General features: G+C 41.0%; 1 protein-coding gene across 1 annotated transcript in view; it reads left to right on the forward strand.

The window, feature by feature from the left end:
- The window catches only part of ttll7 (tubulin tyrosine ligase-like family, member 7), a 243,320-nt gene that overhangs the window by 195,119 nt on the left and 32,967 nt on the right, over positions 1-15,234 (forward strand). Inside the window, exons 13-14 of the mRNA XM_034179159.1 lie at positions 11,544-11,624; positions 13,917-14,077. Coding sequence (XP_034035050.1) covers positions 11,544-11,624; positions 13,917-14,077 — 242 coding nt within the window. The remainder of the gene's footprint in view (positions 1-11,543; positions 11,625-13,916; positions 14,078-15,234) is intronic.

Raw genomic sequence — 15,234 nt, forward strand, 5'->3', positions numbered from 1 at the left:
TCCAGCCCTGAGGATGGCTCATTGGAGAAAAGCAAAGTTATCTGTAATCATTGCAACGCAGAATTTGCGTTTCACCAAAGCTATACAAGTCTCAGGTACCACCTCAATGGTTACTGTTTTTTTTATTGATTTATTTTTACAGATTCTCATTTTGATATGAAACAGGATAACAAATGACATGCCATATATATATATATATATGTGTGTGTGTGTGTGTGTGTGTGTGTGTGTGTGTGTGTGTGTGTGTGTGTGTGTGTTAATGTGTATATGTATGTATATAGGTATATATGGCACGGCCCAAGCAGAGGGTCACCCCCTAGAGCCTGGTCTGCTTGAGGTTTCTTCCTAAGAGAGAGTTTTTCCTCACCACAGTTGCCTAGTGCTTGCTCTGGGGGGTTCGGCAAGGTTGGTCCTGATTTGAGTGGAGTGACTTGGGCCAGGTTTGTTGTGATTTGGCGCTTTATATACATACATAATATACTTATACATGAATTGAAGTGTAATTGAATATTGAAGTGTATGTCTGTGTGTTGATATGTAGTGTGTTGTCAATTTGTGTTTATGTTATTATGACTGTTATAATTGTTGGACTTGTACTAGCAGGGGTGGGCGTTGATAAGCTTTGCTTCTGCCCACACCCTTTCGGACTCACAGGCTTTGTTTATATAACATTCATGTTATTTGTATGTTTTATGTTTCTCTTCTTTTGGATTTGTGTGTGTGCCGAATAAATCCATTCATTCATTCATTCATAATTATTTTTTGTATTTTTTCCAGTGGAGACATGGAAATGTTTAGGAGAGATGGCAGTAGAATTTCTAACCAGATTGTTTAATAAAATCTTGGAAAGTGAAACAATGCTTGAGGAGTGGAGGCAAAGTCAATCAATCAATCAATCAACTTTTTTCTTATATAGCGCCAAATCACAACAAACAGTTGCCCCAAGGCGCTCCATATTGTAAGGCAAGGCCATACAATAATTATGAAAAACCCCAACGGTCAAAACGACCCCCTATGAGCAAGCACTTGGCCACAGTGGGAAGGAAAAACTCCCTTTTAACAGGAAGAAACCTCCAGCAGAACCAGGCTCAGGGAGGGGCAGTCTTCTGCTGAGACTGGTTGGGGCTGAGGGAGAGAACCAGGAAAAAGACATGCCGAGAAGGGGGGCAGAGATCGATCACTAATGATTAAATGCAGAGTGATGCATACGGAGCAAAAAGAGAAAGAAACAGTGCATCATTGGAACCCCCCCACAGTCTACGTCTAAAGCAACATAACCAAGGGATGGTCCAGGGTCACCCGATCCAGCCCTAACTATAAGCCTTAGCGAAAAGGAAAGTTTTAAGCCTAATCTTAAAAGTAGAGAGGGTATCTGTCTCCCTGATCTGAATTGGGAGCTGGTTCCACAGGAGAGGAGCCTGAAAGCTGAAGGCTCTGCCTCCCATTCTACTCTTACAAACCCTAGGAACTACAAGTAAGCCCGCAGTCTGAGAGCGAAGCGCTCTAATGGGGTAATATGATACTACAAGGTCCCTAAGATAAGATGGGACCTGATTATTCAAAACCTTATAAGTAAGAAGAAGAATTTTAAATTCTATTCTAGAATTAACAGGAAGCCAGTGAAGAGAGGCCAACACGGGTGAGATATGCTCTCTCCTGCTAGTCCCCGTCAGTACTCTAGCTGCAGCATTCTGAACCAACTGAAGGCTTTTTAGGGAACTTTTAGGACAACCTGATAATAATGAATTACAATAGTCCAGCCTAGAGGAAATAAATGCATGAATTAGTTTTTCAGCATCACTCTGAGACAAGACCTTTCTGATTTGTGTGAAGCTCTTCCGGGGGCCAGAGCAGGCGACATCGAAGGACATTTGAAATTGCTGGCTAAGGCTAAGCGTAAATTTGGTAAGATTGTAATTCACGTCGGCAGTAATGACACTCGGTTACGCCAATCGGAGGTCACTAAAATTAACATTGAATCGGTGTGTAACTTTGCAAAAACAATGTCGGACTCTGTTGTTTTCTCTGGGCCCCTCCCCAATCAGACCGGGAGTGACATGTTTAGCCGCATGTTCTCCTTGAATTGCTGGCTGTCTGAGTGGTGTCCAAAAAATGAGGTGGGCTTCATTGATAATTGGCAAAGCTTCTGGGGAAAACCTGGTCTTGTTAGGAGAGACGGCATCCATCCCACTTTAGAGGGAGCAGCTCTCATTTCTAGAAATCTGGCCAATTTTTTGGGATCCTCCAAACTGTGACTGTCTAGCGTTGGGACCAGGAGGCAGAGCTGTGGTCTTATACACCTCTCTGCAGCTTCTCTCCCCCTGCCATCCCCTCATTACCCCATCCCCGTAGAGACGGTGCCTGCTCCCAGACCACCAATAACCAGCAAAAATCTATTTAAGCATAAAAATTCAAAAGAAAAAATAATATAGCACCTTCAATTGCACCACAGACTAAAACAGTTAAATGTGGTCTATTAAACATTAGGTCTCTTTCTTCTAAGTCCCTGTTGGTAAATGATATAATAATTGATCAACGTATTGATTTATTCTGCCTAACAGAAACTTGGTTACAGCAGGATGAATATGTTAGTTTAAATGAGTCAACACCCCCGAGTCACACTAACTGTCAGAATGCTCGTAGCACGGGCCGGGGCGGAGGATTAGCAGCAATCTTCCATTCCAGCTTATTAATTAATCAAAAACCTAGACAGAGCTTTAATTCATTTGAAAGCTTGTATCTTAGTCTTGTCCATCCAAATTGGAAGTCCCAAAAACCAGTTTTATTTGTTATTATCTATCGTCCACCTGGTCGTTACTGTGAGTTTCTCTGTGAATTTTCAGACCTTTTGTCTGACTTAGTGCTTAGCTCAGATAAGATAATTATAGTGGGCGATTTTAACATCCACACAGATGCTGAGAATGACAGCCTCAACACTTCATTTAATCTATTATTAGACTCTATCGGCTTTGCTCAAAAAGTAAATGAGTCCACCCACCACTTTAATCATATTTTAGATCTTGTTCTGACTTATGGTATGGAAATAGAAGACTTAACAGTATTCCCTGAAAACTCCCTTCTGTCTGATCATTTTTTAATAACATTTACATTTACCCTGATGGACTACCCTGCAGTGGGGAATAAGTTTCATTACACTAGAAGTCTTTCAGAAAGCGCTGTAACTAGGTTTAAGGATATGATTCCTTCTTTATGTTCTCTAATGTCATATACCAACACAGAGCAGAGTAGCTACCTAAACTCTGTAAGGGAGTTAGAGTATCTTGTCAATAGTTTTACATCCTCATTGAAGACAACTTTGGATGCTGTAGCTCCTCTGAAAAAGAGAGCTTTAAATCAGAAGTGTCTGACTCCGTGGTATAACTCACAAACTCGTAGCTTAAAGCAGATAACCCGTAAGTTGGAGAGGAAATGGCGTCTCACTAATTTAGAAGATCTTCACTTAGCCTGGAAAAAGAGTTTGTTGCTCTATAAGAAAGCCCTTCGTGAAGCTAGGACATCTTTCTACTCATCACTAATTGAAGAAAATAAGAACAACCCCAGGTTTCTTTCAGCACTGTAGCCAGGCTGACAAAGAGTCAGAGCTCTATTGAGCTGAGTATTCCATTAACTTTAACTAGTAATGACTTCATGACTTTCTTTGCTAACAAAATTTTGACTATTAGAGAAAAAATTACTCATAACCATCCCAAAGATGTATCGTTATCTTTGGCTGCTTTCAGTGATGCCGGTATTTGGTTAGACTCTTTCTCTCCGATTGTTCTGTCTGAGTTATTTTCATTAGTTACTTCATCCAAACCATCAACATGCTTATTAGACCCCATTCCTGCCAGGCTGCTCAAGGAAGTCCTACCATTATTTAATGCTTCAATCTTAAATATGATCAATCTATCTTTGTTAGTTGGTTATGTACCACAGGCCTTTAAGGTGGCAGTAATTAAACCATTACTTAAAAAGCCATCACTTGACCCAGCTATCTTAGCTAATTATAGGCCAATCTCCAACCTTCCTTTTCTCTCAAAGATTCTTGAGAGGGTAGTTGTAAAACAGCTAACTGATCACCTGCAGAGGAATGGTCTATTTGAAGAGTTTCAGTCAGGTTTTAGAATTCATCATAGTACAGAAACAGCATTAGTGAAGGTTACAAATGATCTTCTTATGGCTTCGGACAGTGGACTTATCTCTGTGCTTGTTCTGTTGGACCTCAGTGCTGCTTTTGATACTGTTGACCATAAAATTTTATTACAGAGATTAGAGCATGTCATAGGTATTAAAGGCATTGCGCTGCGGTGGTTTGAATCATATTTGTCTAATAGATTACAGTTTGTTCATGTAAATGGGGAATCTTCTTCACAGACTAAAGTTAATTATGGAGTTCCACAAGGTTCTGTGCTAGGACCAATTTTATTCACTTTATACATGCTTCCCTTGGGCAGTATTATTAGACGGTATTGCTTAAATTTTCATTGTTACGCAGATGATACCCAGCTTTATCTATCCATGAAGCCAGAGGATACGCACCAATTAGCTAAACTGCAGGATTGTCTTACAGACATAAAGACATGGATGACCTCTAATTTCCTGCTTTTAAACTCAGATAAAACTGAAGTTATTGTACTTGGCCCCACAAATCTTAGAAGCATGGTGTCTAACCAGATCGTTACTCTGGATGGCATTTCCCTGATCTCTAGTAATACTGTGAGAAATCTTGGAGTTATTTTTGATCAGGATATGTCATTCAAAGCGCATATTAAACAAATATGTAGGACTGCCTTTTTGCATTTACGCAATATCTCTAAAATCAGAAAGGTCTTGTCTCAGAGTGATGCTGAAAAACTAATTCATGCATTTGTTTCCTCTAGGCTGGACTATTGTAATTCATTATTATCAGGTTGTCCTAAAAGTTCCCTAAAAAGCCTTCAGTTGGTTCAGAATGCTGCAGCTAGAGTACTGACGGGGACTAGCAGGAGAGAGCATATCTCACCCGTGTTGGCCTCCCTTCATTGGCTTCCTGTTAATGCTAGAATAGAATTTAAAATTCTTCTTCTTACTTATAAGGTTTTGAATAATCAGGTCCCATCTTATCTTAGGGACCTCATAGTACCATATTACCCCATTAGAGCGCTTCGCTCTCAGACTGCGGGCTTACTTGTAGTTCCTAGGGTTTGTAAGAGTAGAATGGGAGGCAGAGCCTTCAGCTTTCAGGCTCCTCTCCTGTGGAACCAGCTCCCAATTCAGATCAGGGAGACAGATACCCTCTCTACTTTTAAGATTAGGCTTAAAACTTTCCTTTTCGCTAAGGCTTATAGTTAGGGCTGGATCGGGTGACCCTGGACCATCCCTTGGTTATGTTGCTTTAGACGTAGACTGTGTTTCATAATTATTGTATGGCCTTGCCTTGCAATGTGGAGCGCCTTGGGGCAACTGTTTGTTGTGATTTGGCGCTATACAAGAAAAAAGTTGATTGATTGATTGATTGATTTTAGAGATATTGCGTAAATGCAAAAAGGCAGTCCTACATATTTGTTTAATATGCGCTTTGAATGACATATCCTGATCAAAAATGACTCCAAGATTTCTCACAGTATTACTAGAGATCAGGGAAATGCCATCCAGAGTAACGATCTGGTTAGACACCATGCTTCTAAGATTTGTGGGGCCAAGTACAATAACTTCAGTTTTATCTGAGTTTAAAAGCAGGAAATTAGAGGTCATCCATGTCTTTATGTCTGTAAGACAATCCTGCAGTTTAAGTGTGTTGGTTCTTATTTTTAAGAACAAGGGTGATGTGCAGAGCTGCAGTAACTACAGAGGCATTAAGCTGATCAGCCACAGCATGAAGTTATGGGAAAGAGTAGTAGAAGCTAGACTTAGAAAACAGGTAAAGATCTTTGAGCAGCAATATGGTTTCTTGCTGAGAAAGAGAACTACAGATGCAATGTTTGTGCTGAGAATACTAATGGAGAAGTATAGAGAAGGTCAGAAGGAGTTACATTGTGTGTTTGTGGATTTGGAGAAAGCTTATGACAGGCTGCCAAGAGAAGAGTTGTGGTATTGTATGAGGAAGTTGGGAGTGGCAAAGAAGTATGTGAGGGTAGTGTTGGACATGGATACAAGGATAATGTGACAGCAGTAAGATTTGCAGTAGGAATGACAGACTCATTCAGATGGAGGTGGGATTACACCAAGGATCAGCTCTGAGTCCTTTCTTGTTCGCAGTGGTGATGAACAGGTTCATGGATGAGATCAGACAGGAGTCCCCATAGACTACGATGTTTGCAGGTAAAATTGTGATCTGTAGTGAGAGGAGAGAGCAAGTTGAGTCTAGTCTGGAGAGGTGGAGATATGCTTTGGAGAGAAGGGGAATGAAAGTCAGTAGGAGGAAGACTGAGTACATGTGTGTGAATAAGAGGGAGCCCAGTGGAATAGTGTGGTTACAAGGAGCAGAAGTGGTGAAAGTTGATGAGTTTAAATACTTGGGGTCAACTGTTCAATGTAATGGAAAGTGTAGTAGAGAGATGAAGAAGAGAGTGCAGGCAGGGTGGAGTGGGTGGAGAAAGGTAGCAGGAGTGATTTGTGACCGAAGAATATCAGCAAGAGTGAATGGGAAAGTTTACAAGACAGTAGTGAGACCAGCTATGTTGTACGGCTTAGAGACGGTGGCACTAACAAAAAGACAGGAGGCAGAGCTGGAGGTGGCAGAGCTGAAGATTTTGCGATTCTCTTTGGGAGTGACGAGGATGTACAGGATTAGGAATGAGCATATCAGAGAGACAGGTCAGGTGGGATGGTTTGGAGACAAAGTCACAGAGGCAAGATTGATATGGTTTGAGCATGTGCAGAGGAGGGACCCAAGGTATATAGGGAGAAGGATGCTGAGGATGGAGCCACCAGGCAGGAGGAGAAGAGGGAGGCCAAAGAGGATGTTTATGGATGTGCTAAGGGAGGACATGCAGGTGGTTGGTGTGACAGAGGAAGATGCAGAGGACAGGGTGAGATGGAAATGATTGATCTGCTGTGGCGACCCCTAACGGGAACAGCCAAAAGAAGAAATCATTTTTATGTAAAAGAGAAAAAATGTAATTTGTCATTATAAGTGTAACACATAAAATAAGAGTTGCTTTATTAATTTACGGGTAATTACTATTTTCATGTTTTTTTTCCATCCAGGTAAAACAAAATAGAAAACTACTGGATAAAAGTTATTTTCAGTTAAACTAGCCTTTATTTTTTAATACAGTGTACTTCAATACTAATGCAGGAGAGACTTGGTTTTTTTTTTCAATGAAATTAAAGACAAAACCCCATGAAATGTTTATATATCAGTATTGCATTGATATTGGCCAAAATGAATTTGAAACTGTCTGTGTATCAAATTAAGGCAGGGCTTTGTTTGAAATCCTGAGAGAATTTTGATTTTATATAGGACAGGTGAAAGTGTTGTCCTATAGAGGGTATGCAGTGAAGTCATCAAACCACGTCCTGAAATATTATAGCTCCATGTTGAATGGAAAATGGCTGAAAGAAATCAATTTACAGCAGTCAGCAATCGAACGTTCCAAAATTACACAACCGAAGAGCAAAATCCTTTTTTGAAGTGAAGCCGGTGTGGGATAGGTATACGATGAACATTGTGTGGACTGGCCTTCAGGCGCTGTATTTTTTGTGGCTGTTTTTGGAGCTGCTGGCATGCGAATGTCCCTGATATTCAGTTAAAAGACATCTACAACAGTTTTGTCAAGGATACAAATACTTTGTTGTGGAGTCTGTGAACAAGATCAGATGTGTCTCAGATCATCACAGCAAAGGTGAGTTCCTTTGTACACCGTTTTGTTTTTTAAATTGCCGCAGTGAAAATCACGCACATCTACAGCGCACAGGCTAGTTTGTGTTGTTGTTCCTGCTTAGCGAGACGTGCAGGTAAAATTCATGTTAAATACTTTTCCTACCAAAGTAATTTGCTTTAATGATTGTCATTGTTTCGTCAGAAATGCGGGAGTTTGTGCGTTTACGGGTGTTCATTCACAAAATACTGGTTCAGCTTCTACGATCGTTAATTAAACAGCATCACAGAGCTCTGACCAGCTGAAAACAGTCCAACTATTTGACTCATGACGTTTCTTTTTTCTGTTTGAGTCTAAAACTGTTTGATTCCTGTTCTCACATATGGACTGTCCGTTGTCCACATTGGCAGATCCGACGCTGCTGGTTCAGCTTCAGTGACCGTTAATAAAACCGCAGCTCCAGCAGCCTTAAAACAGTATTAAAGCCATTTGATTCATGATGTTTTTTTTCTGTTTGAGTCTAAAACTGTCTGATTCCTGTTCTCACATGTGGACCGTCCTGTCGTACACATTGTGAGAGCTGACAACGCAGTTTATGGATGAGCGGACTGTTTCAAAGCTTAGCGTGCATAAACAGATCAGTTGTATTTGTGCGGTTTTAATTCTGATGTGTGCCATTATTATGTTCACCTAGTAATAATTGCGGATTAATTGCTGTATTTTTCTTTGAGGTAATTGGGTGTGAAGATGAATTGCCCTTTTAGGGATCAATAATGTTGTTTGAATCTTGAGCGAACACAGCTGCTGTCGCTTTGTTTACCATCCAGCATGCCAGTATACTGCTGGTTTCCAGGTTGGACTATGTCACGTGCATAACCTCTATTGACAAGTGGGGCAAAATGCTTAATGTTATCCCTGGTACTGGGTCTTTCTGGGGAACCCTTGAGTACCCCTTTGTTTAAAATCAGAGGTTTGATTCATAGTGAATGAGTGTTTTTGTTTTGTCCAGGTCAAAGTAAGCCAAAATGTTTCTCTTTATGAGAATACCAAAGCTGTTAATCCTGTTTTTGTTAGGGAAAACGTGTTATTGGGGCATGTCGAGAGAGGTCAAATAGGAAACAATTACTGCTGCTGTTGTAGTGTTGATAAATGCCAATGAGAGCACCTTAGAAATGCAGATGAGCGACCGCACCTGTAAGTACTCGCAATTTCTCCTACTTAGAACGATGAGAGAGGTCTGTAATTTTCATCATAGGTACACTTCAACTATGAGAGACAAAATGAGAAAAAACAAATTCAGGAAATCACATTGTAAGATTTTTAAAGAATTTATTTGTAAATTGTGGTGGAAAATAAGTATTTGGTCAATAACAAAAGTTCAACTCAATACTTTGTAACATAATCTTTGTTGCAATGACAGAGGTCAAACATTTCCTGTAAGTCTTCACCAGGTTTGCACACACTGTAGTTGGTATTTTGGCACATTCCTCCATGCAGGTCTCCTCCAGAGCAGTGATGTTTTGGGGCTGTCACTGGGCAACACAGACTTTCAACTCCCTCCACAAATTTTCTATGGGGTTGAGGTCTGGAGACTGGCTAGGCCACTCCAGGACCTTGAAATGCTTTTTAGAGCCACTCCTTCATTGCCCAGCCTGGTGCAGGTGTACAATGTTCTTCCTGGTGTCCTTCGACAGCTCTTTGGTCTTGGCCATGGTTTAGTTTGGAGTCTGACTGTTTGAGGCTGTGGACAGGTGTCTTTTATACAGATAACGAGTTCCAACAAATGCCATTAATACAGGTAACAGGTGGAGGACAGAAGAGCTTCTTAAAGAAGAGGTTACAGGTCTATGAGAGCCAGAAATCTTGCTTGTTTGTGGGTGACCAAATACTTATGTTCCACCACAATTTACAAATAAATTCTTTAAAAATCCTACAATGTGATTTCCTGGATTTTTTTTCTCATTTTGTCTCTCATAGTTGAAGTGTACCTATGATGAAAATTACAGACCTCTCTCATCTTTCTAAGTAGGAAAACTTGCACAATCAGGGACTGACTAAATACTTGTTGGCCCCACTGTACCTCCTACAGAGTAAGTGAAATTGTTTACTGTATACTGGAGTGTTGTATCTGTGAACATCTGTGGTTTTGTTTGTGTGTTTGTTTTGTGTGTCTGTATACATAAAGTTTACACTTGAGCTTCCGGGTGGGAGTGATGTTTTCAGGGGATCTGTCGTCCTACATGAGAGGTTTATGTGCACCACAGAGGAGATGTGGGCAAAGTCAACACAATGACAGTGTCACTGCCTGTAGATACACAATGATTTTGGCATTGTGAGCTTTGATTGTGATCAGTCACAGTGTGTCAAAGTTTTATGTCTATGTGGTTGATAGACCACAGGAGCCTGGGGGAACTGAAAGTTTCAGCTTTTTTGCACTATGACAGATCAACACTAAGCTGCACCTGGCAGTAGATCTTTATTAGCTACTTTTTCTGTTCAGGTCTGTGCATTTATTGACGACAGTTTATTTCAATTCAGTTCATTGCAGTTTTATTTCTACAGCACAGTCAGATTATCTCAGTGGGATTTACACTTTCAGTAAAATTTGACTGCCTACTGTTCTTGTGTGTTCTTTTGAAATGGAACAAAAGACACACACACACACACACATTAAGTTGTGATTTGTTGCTGTATTAATAAATTGAATTGAATTAACATTCAGTTGTATGCTGGCCTATAAGACTGAGTGATGTTTGAAGGTCCAAGGTTCTGGTGCTTCCAAGCTTACTGTGTGGTTGTGAGACTCTAAACACTGACTGAAGTTGATGACAGGATGTCTTTGGTGCCATGTCTATCCTGAGAGTCCTTGAATACTGCTGGAATGTCTTTTTCAAATGAGCTCTTATTTGAGTGGATTCAGATGTGGTGTATAACTTAAACTGTGAGGGAAAATCAGCTGCCACAGTATGGCCAAGTGGCGTGCCTGGCTGAGTATAATCCAAAGCTCTGGTGCCGCAGTGCTGAAGACCCCAGCAACTGGAAAAGTCACAGCCAGGCATAATCTGTCCACTGCAGTTTGATGGCTACTTTGAGGAGGTGGGGATGGACTCAGGGTCTGCCTGAGTGGTTGTCAATCAAGAGCCAGTTCAGTTCTGTGAGATGGTAGATGCAGTGACGCCTGGCACCAGTTCATGTTCTCAGACCTGAGCTGTCTTCACTGGTTTGCATTTGGATCTGGTATTTTTGTCTCCATTACATAGCTTTGTGCCAGAAAACAATACAGCATACAAATTATATGACTTTATAAGTGAGACTCCACTGTACTAATGGTGGCTTGTCTACACCTCTGAATATGCTACAAATATTTTTAGCCAAAGGTTACTTCACATTTAAGAGGCCTTCTCTCTCTTCCCCTTAGGAATCTATCTGCCAGGACCTGCTCATTTGATTGTTTTTCTGTTGTTTTCATTCACTTATGCTCCTTTGGCGTAGTGCCGTACCATGACCCTAGGTGCTGTTGGAGGATTACTACAAATCAAAGGATGAGATGATGTTGTAGTGAAGGGCAATTATAGCTATCCCCCCACCACAGACAGACACACACACAAAATAAATGCTGTGCTTTTGCTAACTTGACATTGAAAGAAACACGTCCATGCTACCTTAAACATATGTATCACTTGGCAAACACTGTTTATCATGTTCTAATTAATTTATTCCATCTGGTGTCTTATTTGTCAGATTCTTGACAACTGGAAATACCACAAACCAAAAGTGGCTTCATATTGGCTCGTTAAGTTGGATTCTACAAAACAGCGAAAGGTGAGTTTTAGGCCTTGGTTTTTCATCATATGAATACAACAGTAAATGCAGTGACAATTATCTTCACACTAACGGGCTAGGCTGCCAAACTTGGTGGGGGTGGGGGGGCACTTGGGTAATTTATTAAAGTACTCAGACAGTTACAGGAGTGGTGCAAAAATGTGCCTTGGTCAATATTCACTCATATATTTAGATATTTAGCCTATCTCCACCCTGCGGGCAGCAAGTGGACACTAATTAGCTTTTAGTTGTGTTTAGTTGGACCATCTGTGTGTGGAGGTGTGATAACTCAACTCTCTTTGGGCTTAGAGGTTTTTTTGTTTGATTGTTTGACATTTTGTCCTCTGTTGCTATTAATTATGTGAATCATGAAAACTGGGAAAAAAATAGAAGGCTCTCAGAAAGTGCATACAACCACCAAGGCCACATGTTCCTGAATGCTTGCTTCAGCTGGATCTAAAATATGTTTCAGATCAAATTCTAAATAAAATCCCCCATTTTCTAGGATATTATCTGTCTGCTCACCAAATTTTATCAACATCCTCTCACAACATTTTAAGTTAAATGTTGCTATGTATCATTCTTCTGGATGTCCATTCCAGAATATATTCTGGATTATCTCCAAAATGTAATTCAAAATTTCCTGGAACATTATCTACTTGCTCACCAAATTTCACTGGAATTTGTTGTGGTTTGTGTAAATAAACCAAATGTCTCCTTTTTGAGCAATGAGACCACAGCAGACACATTAACACTATGGTGAAAAGAATAATAATTGTGTAAATCTAACCTCAGGTTTAGTTATTATCACCTAACTGAAAATACTGAAGTTCTTAGCCACAAATGTCACACACTGTGATTTTATTTTTATGAAGTAAATTCTAAAAACCAATAAAATGGACATTTAACTGAAGCCCTGAAAAAGATGTCCATTTGTAATATTAATGCAAGGGTGAGGAGAAACACAGAACAGCTTTCTGGTATCAGCCACTCCTTTTTCTATTCTGTATTGCATTATATTGCAAGAGCATGCTTTTCCATTTGAACGAGAAAGGGGTGCGATTCTCTCCTCCTACCTTACAGCCTGTGCCGCGGTGCCGTGTTGCGTGTACACAAATAAAGGCGATCTGTGCCACAGAGCATCGCTGCTCCTGCCCATTCCTTTGAACTTTTTCGAACAACTTTTAATACATGAAAGCAATCTCCAAATGAAACATCACAGAGAAAATCTAAATAAATAAAGATGAATCATTACTGTGTCAGACAGTGAGAGGTTCAGATACCAAATAGGATGTAAACACAACAGAAGAGAGGAGAGAAGACATGAAATGGCATCCAGTAGGTGTGTCTGTAATGATGTGATCTCTGAGCCAATGCACAACTACGCTCGGCTACATTGTGGGCTGTGGCAGCGCGAGCTGATGTTTTATTTGGAGTGGAGCAGCCTAATGAGCAGCAGGCAGAGGTCAGAAATGTGGCGCCCATCGCTCTGCCATCTGATTACCATACCAAAACATTTCTCTGTGTGTGTGTTTACTCATCTATCAGTTTGTGCCTGCACATGTATGTCTTGTTTGCCTCACATTGCTGTGGGGAAATACAGCCTCTTCACATCACAAATGCACGTGCACACACACAGTCAGAGAGGCACGTCAGTAATGAGGAGCGGGAAATCAAAGTCAAAGGAACCCCCTGCGCCGCACTCTGAGCAGGGATGAAAAATGAGAAAGAAGAGGGGAGGAAGGTAAGGGGCCGAGGCGGGGAGGGACGCGAAAACGAAGAGGTCGAGATGGAAGGCTGACGCAGGTGTCCTCAGACCGCCTGGGAACTTCTGACACCTTCTGTGGAAGACTGACGTTGATACAGCAATTAGTCCTCTCCCATGCTCTCCACTGTCTACCACAGTCCTTTTTGTCCTGCTGCTAACACACACACAAACACACACACACACACACACACACACACACACACACACACACACACACACACACACACGCGCACACAGATAACTATACCCCCCCGACCCTCACTATGCATACATAAGCTGTGATTAAAGGAATTTTCATACTGGTCAGGATGTGTTTGTGCACATTCTGTATTAATACACGCTTGTTATTTGTTTAGTTTCCAAGATTACTAACTTTTTGGATAGGAGTTATTGGACAATAATTCCAGAAAAATAACCAAACCTTCCAACTGGAACTTATGCTGCTACAGGCATATTAATTTGAAATGCTGTCCCTTTGGGTCATCTTCCTTGTCACACAGGTTTTCTTTTTCTTTGACATTCAGGTTTTGGACATTGTACGAATCAACATTCGCTCAGCACTGCAGCGGATCTGGAGAGAAGCGGATGTTGAAAGCCTCCACCTGTACCGCCTTTTTAACCGGGTCTTCAACCGGCTGCTCTGGAGCCACGGTCAGGGATTGTGGAACTGCTTCTCTAATACAGGGTGAGTATGCAGCTCTGTGTGATTCTTTCTGAGGAGGTAAGGGTCTAGACCTTAGAAAGGTGGGCTTATGACCAGAGGATTCTCGATTGGATTCCCTATTGGGCCGGAAAATCACTAAGGTCCATTGTGTTGTCAGTTGTGTCGGTAGCATGCCCAAGCAGAGGGTCACCCCTTTGAGTCTGGTCTGCTTGAGGTTTCTTCCTCAAATCATTAGAGGGAGATTTTCCTTACCACTGTCTCCTGTGTGCTTTCTCTGGGGGTTGGTAAGGTTAGACCTTACTTGTGTGAAGCGCCTTGAGGCAACTTTGTTGTGATTTGGTGCTATATAAACAAAAATAAATGAAATGAAATGGGCAAAGTCTTTAATCCCCAAGATACTCCTGGTGTGTAGTTGAGCGTCTTCCATGGTGGCACGGTAACAGCAGTGTGTTTGTTTTTGTGTGTGTGTGTGTGTGTGTGTGTGTGTGTGTGTGTGTGTGTGTGTGTGTGTGTGTGTGTGTGTGTGTGTGTGTGATTGACACACACACACACACACACACACATCTTCAACTGCTTATCCCAGATCAGGTCGCGGGGCCTGGAGCCTATCCCAGTAGCAGGGCTGGACTGGGGAAATTTTTCAGGCCGGGCATTTTTAACCAAGACCAGGCCACCACCAGGTATCGAAGGGGAAAAAAATTAAGCCTGCTGTGACAGTGTTTTTTTTTTTTTTTTTTTGGTCCCTTAACCGATCAATGTGCACCAGGAGACACATACATTTTAACACTATAAGAAGCATTATGAAAAGTTCTCCCAAAATACAGTTATCATAGGCTCATCAAAAGTACGATCTATTGACAGTAGGTCACATTACTTTTTAGACATAATAAGCCGTCATTTTATTCAGCCTTGTTACTTAAATTTAGAAATAGAAATTATATAAAAACATTTGTTATAGAAATACTGTAGGCTATACTATAAATAATATATCATTACTTGTGTGATACAATTCATCATATAAAGGCTTGCCTCTACTGGTGGTTGGCTCTCACTGCGGTATTGTATCACTTCCTGTTCCGGAGCACAGCAGTGTTTTGCTGTATCTGTTAGCTGTTTAATCTGCGCAGTTAGATTGATCTAGTTACCTAGATAACGATTTGTTTCACAGTGTTATCTTC

Source organism: Thalassophryne amazonica, chromosome 10, assembly GCF_902500255.1.
Source record: "Thalassophryne amazonica chromosome 10, fThaAma1.1, whole genome shotgun sequence".
In the NCBI taxonomy this organism is placed as follows: Eukaryota; Metazoa; Chordata; class Actinopteri; order Batrachoidiformes; family Batrachoididae; genus Thalassophryne; species Thalassophryne amazonica.